Here is a 19738-nt window from a genome sequence, read left to right on the forward strand (position 1 = left end):
GCTGTTGAGTGAAAATGACACCACAGTTGCTCAGGGCTCAGGTAACAACCAATCACAGATCAGCTTGAGAAAACAGGTGAGCTGTGATTGGTCGTTGCCTGAGCCTTGAGCAACATTGATGTCATCTGCAGTCGACAGCAAGTGGCAAAATGGCCGCCCCCTGAGATGGATAAAAACAGCTGGATTTTGCTGCTTAACTCGTATTCCACTAACGTAATATTAACCAGAATACCATGTTTCGACTAGTGAGGTCACATATTATTGTCAAGAAATGTTTAAGGTTGACTTCCACTTTAAGGTAACTGTACTTCAGATAAGTATTTATTTCCATGTTGAATTTTTTACTTTTCTTTAAAAACAGCCAACAAATCAATACTTCTGTATTTACCAGCCTTTTTCTCGTATCTGCACATCTATTTAGGTACAGAGCGCAAATACATTGGCCACCTCAATATGAAGCAGAATGTTTGCATAGCGACTTTATTGACTCGGGCCCCGCCTCGTAAACCTGCAAATCATTTCTCCTCATGTTCACTCGAAAGCATACCGGATGTGAGCGAGTGATGATGTGAGGATCAAGAATGCTGGACGAGGACTCACCGTTCCCCTAAGTAGTCCCCGATCACGGTCTTGTTAAGCCCCTCGCCTTTGTAGAGGAACTGTGCGATGTCCTCTGGCGTGTTCTGGAGGAGGTCGTTTTCCAGAAGGAACTGGATGCCCTTTAAACATAACATAAATAATCTTAACTCAAATTGCACGGCAATCAAAATAGACTAATTGTCATTCTTTCACCCTTTTCTGACCTTTTTGGGGTCCATGTTGAACTTCTTCCTCCCCATGGCGATCTGCTTGTTTCTTTGTGTGGTTTTGCTGCATAGAAAAACCGAAGCAGCCATGACGTGACAGTTAAATTGTATGGCGTTGACAAACGCGTCCCCATGTTTGCTCGTGGTTCAACTGACATCTTGTTGGCTGGCCAACGATGTTTGTTTAGGATCAGTTTTATAGAGCTGCTCCAGTAAACGCTGTAATTGCAGTTCACGCCACATTTTGCACGAGCCCCCGCGGGGGGCTTTCCACCGTGGTGCCGGTCCCCCATGTTTGCGAGGAGACAAATAAGTCCGAAGCGGTTTGGCTGCTGCACCTGGGACGCGTGACCTCACTCCACCTCATCAACCAATCAGATGAAAGCTTCTGAAGCCAGGCGCCTAGCTAATGTTTAGTCTGGGGGATTACGACACACACACACACACACACACACACACACATACAGATACAAGTTGTTCCTCACTTTTACATACACACACAGGAGAGAAAGTAACTACAGTATAGAACGTGTAACTTCTTATTGTATGATTTTTATTAACATTAATACATTACACATCCATATTCATTGCTCAAGAACGCTCTATTCTCCTTTTAGACAGCTGAGCTATTCTCTGCCAGTCACAAGTATAAAATGGACCACAAATGCAGCGTACAATACTGTAAAACTACCTTTTTATAACAAGTCAACAGCAGCTAACTTATAAAAAAAGGTTATATATTTTAATTTATTAATGAAATCATTCATTTTCATTGTCTTTGTTATTTATAATTAATTTAATGATAATTAATTTACCAATTATCTAAGAAGTCAACCCAAAAATGTTTTTACAATAATATTTTTTCCATTTTAGGGGCGGCCATTTTGCCACTTGCTCTCGACTGAAAATGACATCACAGATGCTCAGGGCTGAGCAAATGGCCGGATTTTGCTGCTTAAATCCTATTCCAAAAGCGCAATATTAACTATAATAACGTGTTTAGGCTAGTGTGGCTGCATGGAACACATTTTATTGTAAATTGACTTCCACTTTAAAGATGCAATGTGCAGCTCGAAAAGGTATTATTAAAGCTTCTTCTACATCATGCATGCTCCACTAATGCCCAGATAAGAAGAGCCCTGACGTTTTAACAAATCAGCTTTTATCTTTCCTTCAGTGTGGAGTGTTCGCCCCGAACACGGCACAGTTTCTTGAGGGGTGGGAGGGGTGAAGTGGCGCCATGCACAAGCTTTCCACAGAGGCTGCAGTTACGCTTTAGGCCAGAGGTCAAGAGTAAAAAAGTGACCAAGTCCACAATACTCCTTTAAAGAAGTTACATTTTGTATTTTTTTTTTTTTACTTAGTTTTATTTAAAATAAGTCGATTAAACAAATATTGATCGAGATAAATAATTATTGAATTTGAATTAACCAATTTAAGGGGGGACAATAAATAAAATTTTCGCAAAATAAATAACAGGAGTCTTTATAATGATTTCAGTTGGCTAAGAAATGTTCAGTTTGAAGCAAATTTATTAGATTAATGTAATTTTTTTTATGTTCTTCCTATGGAAAATGTGAAAAACTGGAAATCTGTGGCAAGTGGAAAATAGGAGCTTCATCACAAAAGTGAACGCAAATATCTTGCATGTGAGCTGGGGCCTATCCCAGTTGCAATTGAGCAAGAAGAGAGGTACACCTTAGACTGGTCACTATTTAGTCACCAGGGCAGATATGGACAAACAAGCACTCACATTCACACCTACAAACAATCTAGACTAGAGTTTTCAGTTAACATAACAAGCAACTCCACTCAGAAGGGCCGAAAATGGGATTTGAACCTGAGATTTCTTGTAAGACAGATGTGCTAACCACTAACACACTGTACTATTGACCCAAATCTTGGTTGAAATGTACAACTTGTAAAGGCATTCCAACTCCACTAAAAATTATTTTTCAAAATTCTTCATGCAAGAATATAGCTATGAATTTAAATATAATAATAGGAAAAATGGACAATGCAAAACTCACCTCTCCCCCACGCAGGTTAACTGCTCGATTTCCGTCATGACTTCTGCTATCTCGAACTTCAGCCGCTGCCGATTTAAAAAAAAAGAAAAGCATTAGACTCTGCTGACACACAATATGTTTTATTAATTCTCCACAAGACGGAGGGACGTCTCTCATCTACAACAAAATAATGAAACAAAATGACACGCTGTTGAAAAACAAATACCCGCTACTCACTTCAATATCATCCAGCAGTTCTTTTTTCCTGCGCCGGATGTTGCACAGCTCATCTCGCTCCTCCACCGACAAGTCTTCAGGTACTGGGGATGTAGAGAAAAGGAAAGTGAGGATGAGAAAGGACCTGCAGCCAGTCAGAGTGGCGGGGATTACGCTTGGTGCCGCCGAGCAAATATACTCAGTCGTGATGATGACCTAAATTAAAGCAGACAAAAGATGGCACAATACAGCAGAATGCCTTGAGATACGAAATTAATTTGGGAATGGAATTGTCATTAATGCGCTTCGGCCTCTCCTGGATAAAGGAAAGGGAAACTACAACTCTATAAAATTATACTTTTTTTCAAAACATAGCATAATTACAATTAAATAGAATGTAAAGAATGAAATAGATTGTGCAACATGGTTTAATGCAGCAATTCATTTTATGGTGTTGTTCCTTCTGGAGTGATCCCGTGGCCACCAGGAGGCAGTATAATACAGTCAAGCAAACACAAATGTAAAACAGTTGAAGGTGACCAGTAAGATTAGACTTTCTTCACAGAGGATAAAGAATATAGGCCTGTGAGTATCAAGATATTGCCTGTCTACTTAAAGGGTTCTTAAACTGCCACTATTGATGCTAACATTAGCATGTCAATGACAATTTCCATTGTATGTTAGCATTAAGCGAGTGGACCAATCTTAGGGTTGTTTGAAATTAGGGGTGTCAAAATGAGTTAATTACAGTTCCTTTAATGACCGCCCCTTACTTGGAGAGCCTGTACTGGGGGAATTCCAGTCGCAACGCAGCAGACACGTCCACGTCAAAATAATATATTTTATATTAAAGCATATAATTGTGGAGACTGGGATCAAGTTGTATTTTACAATTTTAAAAAATTTCAGAATTTCACAAGTTACTTCATATTAAATGTTAGATAGCTCTTAATATGAAAAGAAAAATGCACCGAGCTGTCACCAATATTTTACAAATGCAATTATGCCATCTATTGGCAGAAAAATAACCTCAACACTAACCAATATCACACACTTTTAACTCAATTTTCTGTATTACTATAAAATTACTGATCAATGACTGAAAGATGCAGCCATATTTCTATCTATTTAAAAAAAAATAATAATAATATATATATATATATCTTGAGTATGAAAACGTAAAAAAAAAAACATTTTATTGTAAATTTATAACAGACAGAAATTTGCAATTAATCATGACTTAACTATTGAAGTCATGTGATTAATTGCATTTTTTTTTTTTATTAATGGCCTGACAAACCAATTGGAAATACTGTTTTGTTTGACATTAAACTTCAATTTGGAGATTGAAGACTCTTTGGTTTGAAGAATTGATTTTTTATCTGCCAAACTGCTGCTTATTGTCAAGTGACTTGAATTGAGTTCACTGCCACCACACAACTGTCGTATCTCAAGTTGGCACTCACAAGTTGAAGCAAAAAAATAAAATAAAATGGCCGAATGATGGCTTGCGCCTCTAAAAACGTACGTCAGGTCGCTTGCTTTGAATTCATGGAATTCCACTGAATTCCATATTGACAGTACATGGACACGGTTGGAAGAGGGTTTTGCATTAGAAGCACATTTGACACGCACACACCTGAGCATCTGTCACGGTGGCCTGGCTGCTTAAATATTATCTTTGATTCGCTTGTTGTCGACTAATTAACACTGCAGGGAGTTGGAAGGAGCCCAAACACAAACACACACACACACATATATCTATCTCGCTTTGCAGCTCCTCAGGGACACCTACTTATCTGCCATTTAACCAAGCCACGGCAACCTTCGCTGTAGGACTCACACACACAGACGCACACACGTAGCATCCCCCCCCCCCACACACACACACATCAGAGAACAGCAATCCGGTTGAGAGTGAGCTGACAGGAAGTAGGTCATTTTCACATGGAGTTATAGCAGATTGTGCCTCTCCTGTGCTTTCACTCTCTCATGCACACATATTATACATACAGTATGTACACACACACAGCTCAGTCCGCCCCCACCCCAGCACAAAGTGGGGGTGAGAGCTGATTGAAAACCCCCGAGTGAATCATTCGCCTAAGCAGCTTTGCAATTCACACACATTTCCCCCTCGGCTTTTGTTTCACCTTAACTGGAAATAATGAAAGTTTCTTCCAATCTGCACCATCTCTCTCTCTCTTTATTCTTAACTTTCTATACAAAACCGCCGCCGCCAGACCACTTGGTGTTTTAGGTCACAAATCACGCAGAGCAATTCAACACGCTGGCTAACAGGTTAGCCGGTTATCAGCCAGTCATTTGAATTCTTACTCGCCGACACCCACGTCACTCACCACACTTCAATGAAAAGAACGCACACAATGATAGCTGCAAGTTATTTGGAATCAACACAAAAACAGGGCAGGCAGGAAACATGAATTCCGGCATTGTTACGGCTCTGATGCTGCTGTAACCGAACATCACAAGTTGTCTACCATGCAGTATTTTTAGCGAGGAAAGGAAAGAGAAATAAGAGGAAAAGCTTACAATTTGATGGTTATATAAAGTTCTGCTTTGTGTCAGAGAGGTATTTGTTTCATTGAGGAAGACTCAATGACTCGCTTCATTTTTTGGATGTTTTTTCTGCAGATCACATGCATGCAGCAACTTTAAGAATTATCGACACTGCATTTGCTCGTACTTTATGTTTTTGTGGTGTGCTTAATAAATGCCTGAGGAAAAAATCATTCACACTAACACATCTACCGGTAAGTCATGCGCCAAAACGAAAGATGATTTGATAAAATAGTAACAAGCATTTTAATTTAAAAAAAAGTCAAAGTTGCCATATGTCGGCTAAAGGCTCATTTATTCTCCCAGTATGTATAAAATAGCCTCATTTTGACTCCAACTTGTTGTTATTCAAGTTTTCTGCATCTTCATGACTGTGTTCTGACAATATTTGCTTTTTTTTTATTTTTTTATTTATTTTTTATTTTTTTTATTTCTCAAGACAATATTTGCTTTTGATTACCATAGTTAGCTTTGGTGGGAAACACCAAAAGTTGTATTTCGAGTCTATTCCTTGCAAAAGACAACAACAACAAAAAGTCAGGAAGTAATGTCTTTGAAATAACACATGAGCTTTCTAATCCTTTTCAATGTAATTTCTAACAAATAAAATTTCCCAACTAAAATGACTTTCAATCATTTGGTATTCCTCTTTCGTACAACTGATACATTAAACATGACTGTTCCAAGTTAGTACATTACCAAAGAAGCATCATACACATACAGTATATTATCAATGCAATTCCACTCACATTTAGCAAGACAATACACGGCAAATTAATTTCTTAGACATAACTTGTACACTTTTATTCCACAAGCACAAGTAACAACCAACCTACAATGAATTTGTTTTTTCTAATTATTAGACCCAGTGCAATAGGATAAGATTTGCACAAGTGCTTTCAAATTGAAGCTGAAATACTGATCAGTCTTCTTCAGTATGTAGAGTAGGACACTGTCTTTTAAGTGTTTCTTTTTCTGGCTAAAATCTGAGCGCTGGAAGAAGACGAGAGAAAAAAATCCCATGACTAGGTTCAAAATAAAACACTGATTGACCCGCTTGAGTCAGTCACAAGGGTCAGACCGAGGAAGAGATCGCATGCTAATTATTCACGCTGCTGATAACAGGGGGAAGGATTTCATGCACACAAATGAGCATATGACAACATAATCAATCAAAACAATTCTTTGTTGGGGTCCCTAACTGCAACACAGCAACTATTTAGTGTGATGGGGCCGAAGGGGGAAAAAAAAATTCTAAGTATGTATTTGCCTTCTGAAAATTATTCCCAATGTGTTTACTAATTATTTTTAACACACCTTTCTAGTGGCTAAATGATACAATGCCAACACTAAAACTAAACTTTTGACACAAAGAAATAAAAAAAAACACCTCAGCTCATTAGCAACTGTAGATAATGTGCAGTGACAAACCAAAAGTAGCTCACAAGCAGGCTAACGCAACTGTTGACATCTTTACTCCTTCAGCACAAAAGATGAACTCAAATGCACAACACCTGTGATGGAAGATCCTAATTTAAGTCCTTTGTTCACTAAAAGTTGGTTGATGCAGCTTATCCAGCTCACAAATTTTTTTTTTGCTCAGTCATCCATATAAATATTCAGGATAATCTCCAATGCAAACACTGGGAAAAAAATTGCCTACTTCGACACAACTAGATTGTCCATCCATCCATCATCTACCGCTTATCCGGGGTTGGGTCGCGGGGGCAGCAGCTTTAGCAGGGAAGCCCAGACTTCCCTCTCCCCAGCCACTTCAGCCAGCTCCTCCGACGGGATCCCAAGGCGTTCCCAGGCCGAGCCGAGACTTAGTCTCTCCAGCATGTCCTGGGTCGTCCCCGGGGCCTCCCGCCGGTGGGACATGCCCGGAACACCTCTCCAGGGAGGCATCCAGCCACCTCAACTGGTTCCTCTCAACGCGGAGGAGCAGCGGCTCGACACTGAATCCCTCCCGGATGACCGAGCTTCTCACCCTATCTCTAAGGGAGAGCCCGGATACCCTGCGGAGGAAACTCATTTTGGCCGCTTGTATCCGGGAACTTGTTCTTTCGGTCACGACCCACAGCTCGTGACCATAGGTGAGGGCAGGAACGTAGATCGACCGGTAAATCGAGAGCTTTGCCTTTCGGCTCAGCTCCTTCTTCACCACAACGGACCGATACAGAGTCCGCATCACTGCAGACGCCGCACCGATCCGCCTATCGATCTCCCGCTCCAACCTACCCTCACTCGTGAACAAGACCCCAACATATTTGAACTCCTCCACTTGGGGCAGGATCTCATCCCCGACCTGGAGAGGACACTCCACCCTTTTCCGACTGACGACCATGGTCTCGGATTTGGAGATGCTGATTTTCATCCCAACCGCTTCACACTCGGCCGCGAACCGCTCCAGTGAGAGTTGGAGGTCGCGGCTTGAAGAAGCCAACAGCACCACATCATCTGCAAAAAGCAGAGATGCAATGTTGAGGCCACCAAACCGAACCCCCTCAACGCCTCGGCTGTGCCTAGAAATTCTGTCCATAAAATTTATGAACAGAATCGGTGACAAAGGGCAACCTTGGCGGAGTCCAACCCTCACTGGAAACAAATTCGACTTACTGCCGGCAATGCAGGCCAAACTCTGACATCGGTCGTACAGGGACCAAACAGCCCGTATCAGGGGGCTCGGTACCCCGTACTCCCAAAGAACCCCCCACGGGAATCCCAGAGGGACACTGTCAAACGCCTTCTCCAAGTCCACAAAGCACATGTGGACTGGTTGGGCAAACTCACATGCATCCTCGAGGACCCTGCCGAGGGTGTAGAGCTGGTCCACTGTTTCACGGCCGGGACGAAAACCAAACGGGCTCCTTCCCTGCCAGAGAGGTGACATTCCCCAGAGCTAGCTTCAGTAGCCGGGGGTCGGACTGCCAAGGCCCCCGCCTTTGGCTGTCACCCAACTCACTGCGCACCCTACCCCTTTGGCCCCTCCCACCGGTGGTGAGCCCATGGGAAGACAACCAGATTGTTTTCTGCTTCAAATGTGAGGCTGGATGTTTTGGTGGGTATTTTTCTATTTCACTCTTCGTCTTTCTTACGTCCTTTCTGAAGAACGGTTGCAAAAAGCAAAACAGAAACAAGCAGATCTAATATTTTGTTGCTGGCTGTGAAATTAGTTCTACTGAGGTGCTTGTCATCATTTTTGAAGAAGACAAAAAGTGCAGCAGACATCAGCGCACAACAGTGGAACACACAACCCAGGTTTGCAGATGATGATTCAAAACTCCCCAAAATTCACTTTGGGAATGAATTGAAAAAAAATCTTTGTCAAACTCCAATTTGTACAACTTCGGGTCAACGCTGTTATCTGCATTTGACCTAGTCAAAGTAACAAAACAGAATTCTCTCCACCTATTATTTAATGCACAAACATTATTTGTATGCTTTCCTCATTAAGGGTGACACTTGTAGCCAAATGTCAAGACATAACACAAAGCAACGAATTGCCTCCTGAATTTTCCGTAGCTTTTCAGCAAGACAATGGACGGACAGGCGTCTGCTTTGATTGGGAATAATGGGCAGGTCCTTCCCGTAACAATGGCAACCACGTAAACACGGTGTAGATATCTTGGGAACACTTACACAAGCTGACGACAAATGTGTAAACTGCAAAGACACCTAAGCCACCGCTGGGCTGAGAATAATGCAAGCATGCAGTCAGAGCGTATCCAAGTCAGGAAAACCTACATGTGATTACGCTGGATAAAAATACATACCACGTCGCCTTTTCCACTCTCTGGGTCCCATGCCATCAGCAGACAGCCTTTGGAGCTACGTATTCCCATATATAGTAGAACATTGTACTACCTAAGTGTGCACTAAAAGTCATTACACCCACTCGCGGCTCATACTTTGACGCTTCAGCAGAAGCGACTAAACATACCCGTACACAGTACACACTGACAGCTTCAAACATGACAGTTATAGCCAACATTTGTCCTTATACAACCGGGCAGTCCAGACAAACCGGTTCACCTTGCCGCTACTCATCTCTTCTCGTCACGCTGGAAGCCGTCGACTCCCGCCTCTTCATTTCCATCTCACACAAGCATGCAATGTTCCCCTTTAAGTTTTTGTTGAAGAACATGCCGTTCTCACACCAGGAAGCAGACGTCTTTAAAGGTCCCGTGCTGGCAGAATCATGCCTCCGCTTGCCGTTCACATCAGATCCATTTTGCTGTTACAGTCCGCTCATCTTCACAGCATCGCCTGCTCAAAAGTGCAGAAATTACACCTACCGGGACTGGAAATGGGGATAAAACGTTGAGTTGGTCTCGCACCTATAATAGCCTGCACTCTTCTGGGAAAACTTTCCACATGTTCATCCATACGAGATGTTCAAAGTTGGGAGTATAGACGGTCCCAAAATGTCTTGTTAAGACAAAGAAGTAGGGTATGTTTGCTCAGATGTGGAATGGTCTTGAGGAAAAGAAGTACAAGTATTTGTCAATTTAAGAAATTGTATTTTAAAAAATCAGTTTTGCAAAATATACTAGGGAGGAATAATAAAACTGTGGTTGAAAGTACAATTGTTGTTAAGGCATTCATGAAAAAATGTGTTAAAGTAATAAGTGAGGTCAAATCGGGATAGGACTAGATGAGCAGTTGCGTCATCCTATTCCATTTCAAACAGTAAGTCTTTTCTTTTGTAAATAAGTTTCTTTGAAAGTCATTATTATTATTTATGGAGAACTAAAACAGTTATATTTCATCCTTGTTTTATGGAATAACTTAAATGTCTCTGTTTCTTATTTGTTTTTGACACAATTGTCAAATTATGCTCTTTTGTTTTATTGCCATTTTAAATGTTCGAAATAAAGTTGAGAAAAAAGCAGCTTGTTTGACCATAGATGAACGCTGTTTTATGAACTGTGGTCCGATTGCTTGTAATTTGTAGCCAATCAGATAAGCCTTTCATGCAAAAGTGAAGAACTAGGACATTTCATCTTCATTTTAGCAAGTGTGAACGCTATCATCCAAACTCTGCTTTGATTGTTCGGATCGCGCAGTTAATTTGATCAAACAAGAACGCTATCATCCGACTTAAGAGATTTATTACAAGTAAACTCTAGTGAACTCTTTGCAAAAGCAAAGTCAAGTCTATTTGTTTAGTGCTTTCAGTTACAGTTTTACCTCATGTATCACTTCCTTGTTACATGTGTCGTTACCTTGTTTTGCAAGCTGATAACGGATGAGGCCATCTGTCAGCGTGCCATCTGTCGACTGCAGACAGAGAGCGTTCTTATCACTTTGTCTCCACGTCGCACAGACTTTCACATCCCGCTCGCCTGATTGTCACGTCTCACAATAAATAACAGCCCGATTTAACCTACAATCGGCTGGCATGCATGTTTGCCATGTACCTTCATGCCACATTTGTTTTGTCTTTCGGCTCTTTATTAATTGTCAGCAATTACGTGGATAACATCAACTCCCATTTCAGCGAGACAAACAGGATAAATGAAGATGGTCATGCGTGACTGCAGTCTGCTTAAAATGGAACAGACGTAATAAATCTATTTATTGATCTGATAATAGGAGTTCTCTGTCCAATTGATTGCTAATTTAGTGCGTTTAGCAATTGAGGTAAAGAGGAGGGCACTTGTTTGACAGCGAGTTTGCTGCTAAATAAGTCAACATGTCAAGATATTCACTGTGGTATAACTTGCGCCGGCAGCATTACAGTACTTGACTTAATACCATACTGGCATAGAAACAGAAGTTGATAGTATTCAGGGCAAGTCTTCCCATCCCTTTAAATATTAAACATAAACATTTTCGATTGAAGGCATTTAGTCAAATATCCATCCCTAACAAAAAACAAATCCAACTTATTTCAGATCTTCTTGAACTACAAACAGATGTGTTGCTCAAAGTTCTCCTGATAGGCTGCTTCGATTTTACAGGACAAGCACGTCCTTCCGAAAACATTTTAGCGGGCCAGAGTCCTGAGTGACTCACTCAGGAAATAGCTGGAGCGTCTCAGCCGGCCCACGGTCTCAGCCGGCGTGCTGAGCGCTCCAGCACGTGTTAACAGTCAGAGCTTTGACTCTGGAGAAGAGGGACAGGCAGAAGATGAGAAGATATTCAAGCTGCCAAGTAAAAGGAAGAAGCGGAGGCGGGCAGATATATATTTTTCTGACCTCAACTTTCAGCAGGCACGAGGCCTTTATTTAGCCTCCTTCATGGAATCATTTGACCGCTGCAAGCAGCATCAACACTCTGTCAATAACCAATTTGATTAAGGTTTGCTTGAGATCGATTTGGTTTAGGTCTCTGGCGCCCTTAAGGCAACATTTTAAAGGGGTTGTGTGGCAAGGTAGATGGAAATGTCGTGAACACGTTGGTAAGAAAACAATCCCTTCACAGAAACAACTGTTAAACACAATACATGCTTTAGACAACTTTCACTACATTCACCAGTTTTTAGAACATGAGAGACCAACACAGAACACCACACACATAACCGTATCCCCACCAACAAGCACCAGTCACCTCACACAAATCTGTCTGTCGCAGTGTCAAAACTGACCTGTGAGGGGCAGCATCAAGCGCGAACAGACTGAAGAAAAGCTAGAAGAAGCTAGGCTAACGTATATTTTCATTGTGAAATATGTTACACAAACACTCAACACAACCAGTTGCTTCTCTTTTTGAGTCCAGCAAATACTGAAAAGGTTTCGATTGTCAACGCAAACGTTCGTTTTCCTTGCAGATTGGGGAGGAAAATGGGGTGGTAATGTTACTGCGAGTGTTAACCCATAAAAAGGACGTTCTATAAAACGCAGTTCAGGAGGCGCAAAACGCGGGTGCACTACATACAGCTTTAGTTCAAAGACAAGCCACTGCCTGCATCCTTGGCGGGTATCTTTAGAAGTGGCCATCGCTAAATTATCAATCGTAACGGGTCATCATCTCTGGGTGCCAGTGACACTCAAGCAGTGACTTAGCTGAGTTATAGGGCTACAGATTAAAGGACATACAGAGAAAGTGCACACACAGCACTGTACATGTGTGTGTGGAGTCAAGACCCTGACCTGAGGTGCAGCATTGATGGAGCTCATCAGCATGAACAGTTCTGGCAACACCCTTCATCTCCCACAGGACACAACATTAGGTACACCTGCACAATCTAGTGACACTTGAACATTTTTGGGGGTCTGTTAGAGTCTCAAACATATCAACCTTTCAGCCACTAGATGTCATTACCCTCCAAAATTGATCTCATTCATTTGAGTATGCCCAATTTACATTTCAAATAAATTGATTGAAATGCCAGTAATGCATTCCAGCCGCCCCACACCACCCAAAAAAAACACACAAAAAATGTTTTAATAAAAGAAAAATACCACTGTATTGTATAATAAATAGAGATGTTTAATGCCAGTGTATAAATACGTTTTTTAATATTTTGTCCTGCACTTTCAAAAACATATTTATATTATATATATTTTTATGCTACCGCGTACAGAAGACTTTGATGCAGCCTCTGAACTGAAGAGAATGCTTGAAGCAATGGTGGTTATTACAAAAACGGCCGGCAGGTGGCAGCAGAGTATAAGAGATCAGCTATGAATATTGGGGGTTTACTGTACATACACCGCCATGCAACGGTGCGCATTCCTGCACACAAACATGCCTCCACAAGTGGGATTTTGAAAAAGGCCACGTTTCGCTACATCGACCACCTGATTTCAGAGTCCACTTTTTTTTCCCAGCCTGTCTCACCTCTCCTGAATGTATACAAATGAGTGCATGCACTTAACACACCGCCAGGCTGCTCAGATGGCCGCCCTGCTGTGCTCGCCGCGGCGACACGGTAAGCCCCCTGCTGTCCTTCTCAGCGCTACGGAGCGACTACTTGGCCGCAAGAGGCGTCTCCTCCGCAGCACCAGCAGTGCCGTCACAGCTCATCCTCTCGCCGCATGAAGACAGAATGAATTTTGCATGATGCGGCAGCACAGCTGCGGGGGTAGAAACATGCACATTGTGCAAAAAAAGAAATCTGAAATATGGTAAAGATGTGCTGAGCCATGTCAATGAATTGAATGACTCACTGACCCCAGTGAGCGAGTCACTGAGTGTTACAAATCCTTTCTGTGGCAGTGAAGTGGCCAGAGGCCCAGAGGGGGCTGCAAGATGCTGGAGGCTGGCCAGCTTGCACACAAGCGCACAAGCGCACACACACACACACACACACACAGGTTGGAAGACGACAACAGAGATAACAGCAGAACACAAACTTGGTTTGCTTTACAAATTCAGGGGCATGCTGGGAGCAATCAAGCACTTGCAAAAATGCTATCAGAAGAAATTAGTGTTAAGGTTCCCCCGCAGGAAAACACTTTTTCCCCTGCTTTGAATAAATGTCCAATGATGTTTTTGTTAATAGTGAGCCAAAAGTGAAACAATGTGTGATATATAATATTATGATCATAAATAGTGGTTGGTTGTTGCAAACCAGGACACATTGAGAAGTGAAAAAAGAAATGGGCAAGAAATGCAACCGAGCCCAGCAGGCCTCTTCATATGATGTGCACCATGAAAGAAACAACAATCGGTATCAATCATAAGATGCCAGTTCAAATTAAACTGCTGACAATCTGCGGAGTGACAGCACATCTATGAGAGGAATCATCGTGAAAATGCTGAGAAGGACGTAAATGTTGGGCCATGCTAAGATTGATGATATTTTGAGCACGGTCAGCTGGAAAGTTGGAAGCATACAACTATTGACCTCAAAATATTCCACATAATAAAAAACATGACGTCAATTGCTGAAAAGAAGATATTCGGACACGTATGAAGACCAATCTAGAGGAGGTTGTGATAAATACTAAAATCTAAAAGATGTCGTTTTCAGTTGACGTTTGTTCGTATGGCGTGCCGCAGTCTAACTCTCACCTAATGAAATTTACAATAAATATTCACAGCAGTAAGTGTAGCAGTAACTCAGCATGTAGTTCCTTGTGTGCAGTTCATAACCTTGACATGTCGTACATCAGTGCCCATGTTAGATGTATAATGTTTTCATTGTTTTACATTCACAGTGAGTGCGTTGTTTTGTCACATCACGTTTTTTCATCAGGGTGAAATCGATTGGCCCCGATTACAAGGCTTCCAAAGGGCATTTCGCTGCACTTTTCCTTATCGAAAGTCAGAACTGTACTACTTCCATGTTTTCTGGATCACAGCGTAAGAATCCAATGTTTCACCCTGGGTGGAGATACTATATAATCACTTGTCCCTGTGAGTTCAGATCAGTTCAAAGGGATCAGTGAATTAAGTGGGAACCCAGAAGGAGATTCACGGGATGATCATCAAGAATGCAACAGCATTTGTTAGGGGGGAAATCTGCACTCTGCTTCAGTTGCACTGAGAGGACAGAAAACAGTTCTGGCCGAGCACTGGATGTTCCGGCGCACAGGGCACGGGATACACCTTTTTCCTGCATCTACTACAGGTCAAACAATCTTTGGCCGTTCACATAAGTGTTCCTACGCTCCCTTTTCCTGTCCATTCGACATTCTCTTCCTTTCCATGAACCTGAACGCCGCGCCACCACCCATATACACGTCATTGCGAAAAGAAACCCAATTGGCGAATGAAGTCCCAAATGGAGTCTGGTATCCACATGACTCCAGACTCACGAGACATTAAGCAGACTCTGAAATAGGGCAATTTGTCTCTGATACTTTCCCCTCAACCTTGTCTCAGTTGATCTTAAATGCATGTCATTGTTTGTTCGCCTGAGAGGAAATTGGATACATACGCCAAAAGAACATGTGTGCTTTCTCTGTTAGCTGCTCCAGACACAAAAACAACACAAGTCAGTCGCTTATGAAAAGTCCAAGTGGAGCTCGAGTTGCTCTTCAAGCTTATCATGTATGGGAGTCGGCCAAGTCCAGAGCTTTGACTTCCATATGGCTCAGTCCGATGTAGTCTAATGGAATCAAACTAACCAAGAGGATGTCTCTGCAAAATGTAATCTGATTTGAGAGCTCTGTGAGGCCAAGCTCAACGAGGGAGCACTCAGTGTCAGTCTGGTGTCGCCCCAAACAGAAGCCAAGTCTGATAGCTTTTTGCCAGCATTTGAATCATTTGGAAAGAAGCTGTTGGGAAGACGCGGCTTACAAACCCGCATGTACTTCACTCTGGACAGGTCGCCAATCAACTAATCAAACCCCCGAGTGTTTAGCATGACTATGACACTATCACTAATGTAAATCCTGTGATGGACCACAGTATGGACTGGTTCCTGCTTGTTCGTCTTTAAGTTGTTGCCCCCTTAAGGTGCTTTCCCACTGTATCACCTAAATATTTTTCAAACACCCTAAGGTCCTTCACCACTTAACATTTGAAGAGTGTAAAACCCCTTTCTGGCAAATTGGTTTCAGCAGAACTTGCCCAAGTGAGACATTGCCTGCAGTGCAAGACACACAGTCGTTACAGCATCAGTACCAGTGGGTGGGACTGGGACAATTGTTTTCCACACGAAGGGGCGTAGGCAGTGAGTCAAGTGTTAGACTTGGAAAGACTTCATGCTCTGATCGCAGCTTCTCGCTACCCTCCTCTGATATGCCTCTCATACGACGTCGGAAGCCGGGATGTCTTCAGTGACCTGCTGTGAGATTGGCTGGAGACCAATCCAAGGTGTACCCTGTGTCTTGATGGATGGATGGATGGATGTTGGTGAGCTTGCTCCAAACTGCACTTTACTGCTTTGTGTGCTTCCTAAAGCTCAGAGTAAACACCCACTGCACTTTCCTGCCAATATTTGCAATGAAGGTGAACCAGTTCATTTGTGACTTGGCCAAGAAACCACTAAGAGGTTGTACACAATCAAAGCCCAGTTTGTTCCGACGTGTGACGACTCCACTCCACCCGACCACTTCACAGCATGTGGGCTGCGGGGACAAGAGAGCAGCTGCAAGCACCACAAGCTGGATCTTGAATGGAATGGGAAGCTGTCTGTCCGATGAAAGGCACGGACATCTCCGAACCGGGACTAGTGTGCGTCATACCCCCACAGACCGCACACTTGAAATGGCCGGTTTTTGCACAACATGCAACAAGAGCGGACTGTGGCGATTCGTGTGAGCCAGCTACACTGTGAAGCCAGTGTCTGCTGCAAAATGTGCTAAGTCATCCCATATGTGTACATGATGAAGTCTGAGCACATTCGGTCCGTGGACAAACAAATATACAGTAGCACTATGCGAGAGCACAAAGGTGCTGTCAAAGTCAGTCGTGTAGAACAAGAAAGAGTGACGGTGAGACACACTGTGGCAAAGCTTTGTGGGTGTTTTGGCAGTCATCCATCCCAGATGATTTGAGGCAAAAGGCAGAGCACGCCCTGGACTGGTCGCAAGTCAGTCACAGGTCACCGAGTGATTGGCAATCAACGCCATGCTGCTGCACACAAGTCAAGCGAATGAGGCACGTCATTGTTTATCCAACCAGCATGTTGCAGTGGGCATTGTATTGTTGACCGTCATGCGTGGAATACATTTTTTCTAAGCCTTGCTGGAATAACCAACTGCACCTTCACTTCCTTTATCCTCTGAAGCCTGACACTCCAGGAAGGGAACTGACAACACATTCTTCAAATAACAGAAACCATGTGTAGTCATTTAACCAGTAAGCACAAAGATTACAGATTCACACTTTTCTGAGAACTCGAAACAAAGAGTTTAACACTTCTTCTAAATTGGACTAGACACCTCCCGTGTTAGTTTTCGATGACCCTTTCCTGACTGTAGGGAGAGTGTAGGAGTAAAGAGTGAATCAAGATTAAATGCATAAGATGATCTGATGTAGGGTTAGGTTACATCTCGCGGAGTTCATTATTATGAAAGTGAACTTATTTTGCCAGAGAACCAATTGATAGGAATATCTCCAGCCCTGCGTACCTCTTTGGCTATTTGTTAGCTTTTGTCTGGCACTTCATCCCGCCTCCACACACAGACACTCACACATTTTCCCTCTCAGTCATCTCAGCATCCAGCACAACTATGTCTCCCGCCTCCCGATCACATTTTGTTCTTTCCACACACTTGTCAGTGGAACTGCAAAATTTCAGGAATTTTCATAGTTGGAAACTACCCGTGTGAATTAATGGCAATAGATGGGATAAACCAGGAATGGAATAAATTGACGGTTAGCTCTTAATAAGCAACTTACTATAGTTGTAGAAAATACATTTTACAAGATCTTCACTTTTGGCACCTTGAAACTTTTGGAAGGTGCCACTCTTAAATTTTGACCCTCAAAATCGCGCCACTTCATCACCAGAAGATAAACGCATCTGTCTCTCTCTCTCTCTCTCTCTCTTTCTATCTGTCTCTCTCTGTCTCACCCCCTCCCCCTCCGCTCTCTCTCTCTCGCCCTTATTTCCTCTCATTTCTCTCTGTCTTGCTATGATGTCTCACTTACTCTCTCTCACTGCCCCTCTCCCTCTCTCCCTCGCTCTCTATCTCCTCCTTGCTCTTGCTCCCTACCCCCCCCCCTCCTCCGGAAAATCCTCCCCTCTGAGCGACCAGCATCACTGCGGGTGCATGCGGGCTGCGGGGGTGTGCGAGTGGGTGCAAGTAAAAAGGAGATGATCGCGCGCTGAACACCAGACTCCATACGACGACAGTGCGGCAGCCGGCACACCACACACCCGTGTACCTTTTACAGCCCGCAGGTTGCGAGTCAGCCAGTATACGCATTGGCTGGAATAACAGCGCCATATGGGCGTCTGGTTTCGCGCTCCCGTGTGCCCCCTCCGTAGGCCAAGCCGGCGGCACACAGCACAATGACAGCTTTATGCCCCGCCGCCGTACACCTCGTTACTGTACATCCTGCAGCTCTGCGACAGTCAGGTCTGGTTGGTGGAAAAACAAAAGTGCGGTTTTCCCCACCTGTGGCGGTCAGGAAACTTGGCCTTCTGATAGCTTTGTGAGCGCCAGACTCAGCAGAGTTTGCTGAACTAAGTGTGGCCTCGTTTTGAAGCGATGTGCAGTGAAGCCCCACTGGTTGGCGGTTCACCGTCCACACTTTATCGCAGATTTTTGAGTGAAGAGAAAAGCAGAGTATGCCTGGGAGTAATATTGTATGCTTAGTTTTTGTGTGTTGATGCTCTATATGTGTTAAGTAGCAGTTGTTTGAAGGTTTATAATTTACCATAACATCTATGCTAATTTCTATTAGCCGCTCAACGGTGTTACGCATTATATATTAGCATTAAACTAACAGAAGCTTTCTTCGAAATGATGTGATTAACTTAAACATTATGGTGTTCAAGGAAACAAAACAACATTTGATTCTCTTTTGCTTTGTGTGTTTTACCGTAAACTTCAACTGAGAGAGACAAATAAAATGCTTGAAGCAATCACGCTGTGCCTAATTTTTTAAGAACTGCTCAAGTGAGTCTTCAAGTAATGTTACATGACAGTCTCACAATGCTTGACAGGGAGGGAGTAAGATCATTTGTTAAGGAATACTTTAAAAAGCGTGTTTTGTTGAGTTTAAATGTGTTCTGAGAGCGCGAGAGGGATTATATCGCAGATTTTCACCTATTGCAGTTGGGTCTAAATTGACGGGGTTATAGTGTATTATGCATATCAACTTTTGCATGAGTCAATTTGTGTCTATGGATATTAGAGTAATTGATTTGTGATATCATTTGGAAAAAGTGTCTACATTTTACTAGACAAAAGTCATGTTGTCACTTCAATAAAATCTTGCTACAAGAAAAAAAGAAGTCCTAATTATTTGGAATAAAGTCCTAATATTATCTAGGAAAAAAGTTTCCATTTGAGAAGAAACTGATTGTTTTACTATAAGAAAATTGTAATATTATGAAAAAAATTTTTTTTACAGGATAGCTGCAATTTACAAGAAAACAAGTTGGAATTGTATATAATAACTTTGTAGTATTCAAGAATTTTATTAGAATAAAGTGGTCATTTTACAAGAATACATTTGTAGTAACATGATAAAAACAATTTTAGAGAATAAAGTCATATTATTGCAAGAAAAAAAATGTTTACATGAATAAAATCATAGTATTATCCCCCCAAA

General features: G+C 42.4%; 1 protein-coding gene across 2 annotated transcripts in view; it reads right to left on the reverse strand.

Annotated features, from left to right (window-relative positions):
• The window catches only part of cyth3b (cytohesin 3b), a 37543-nt gene that overhangs the window by 16333 nt on the left and 1472 nt on the right, over positions 1-19738 (reverse strand). Inside the window, exons 1-5 of one of the 2 annotated variants that reach the window (XM_086093303.1) lie at positions 9388-9578; positions 3053-3135; positions 2837-2901; positions 804-870; positions 601-719 (exon numbers count right to left, since the gene is read on the reverse strand). In XM_086093303.1, coding sequence (XP_085949429.1) covers positions 601-719; positions 804-870; positions 2837-2901; positions 3053-3135; positions 9388-9418 — 365 coding nt within the window. In that variant the 5' untranslated portion in view covers positions 9419-9578. Of the gene's footprint in view, positions 1-600; positions 720-803; positions 871-2836; positions 2902-3052; positions 3136-9387; positions 9579-19738 lie in introns of those variants that run through there. The other variant, XM_086093312.1, reaches the window with a different exon arrangement.

This window comes from Leptonotus elevatus, chromosome 1 (genome assembly GCF_054856555.1).
Source record: "Leptonotus elevatus isolate MCC_2025b chromosome 1, RoL_Lele_1.0, whole genome shotgun sequence".
NCBI classification, from domain to species: Eukaryota; Metazoa; Chordata; class Actinopteri; order Syngnathiformes; family Syngnathidae; genus Leptonotus; species Leptonotus elevatus.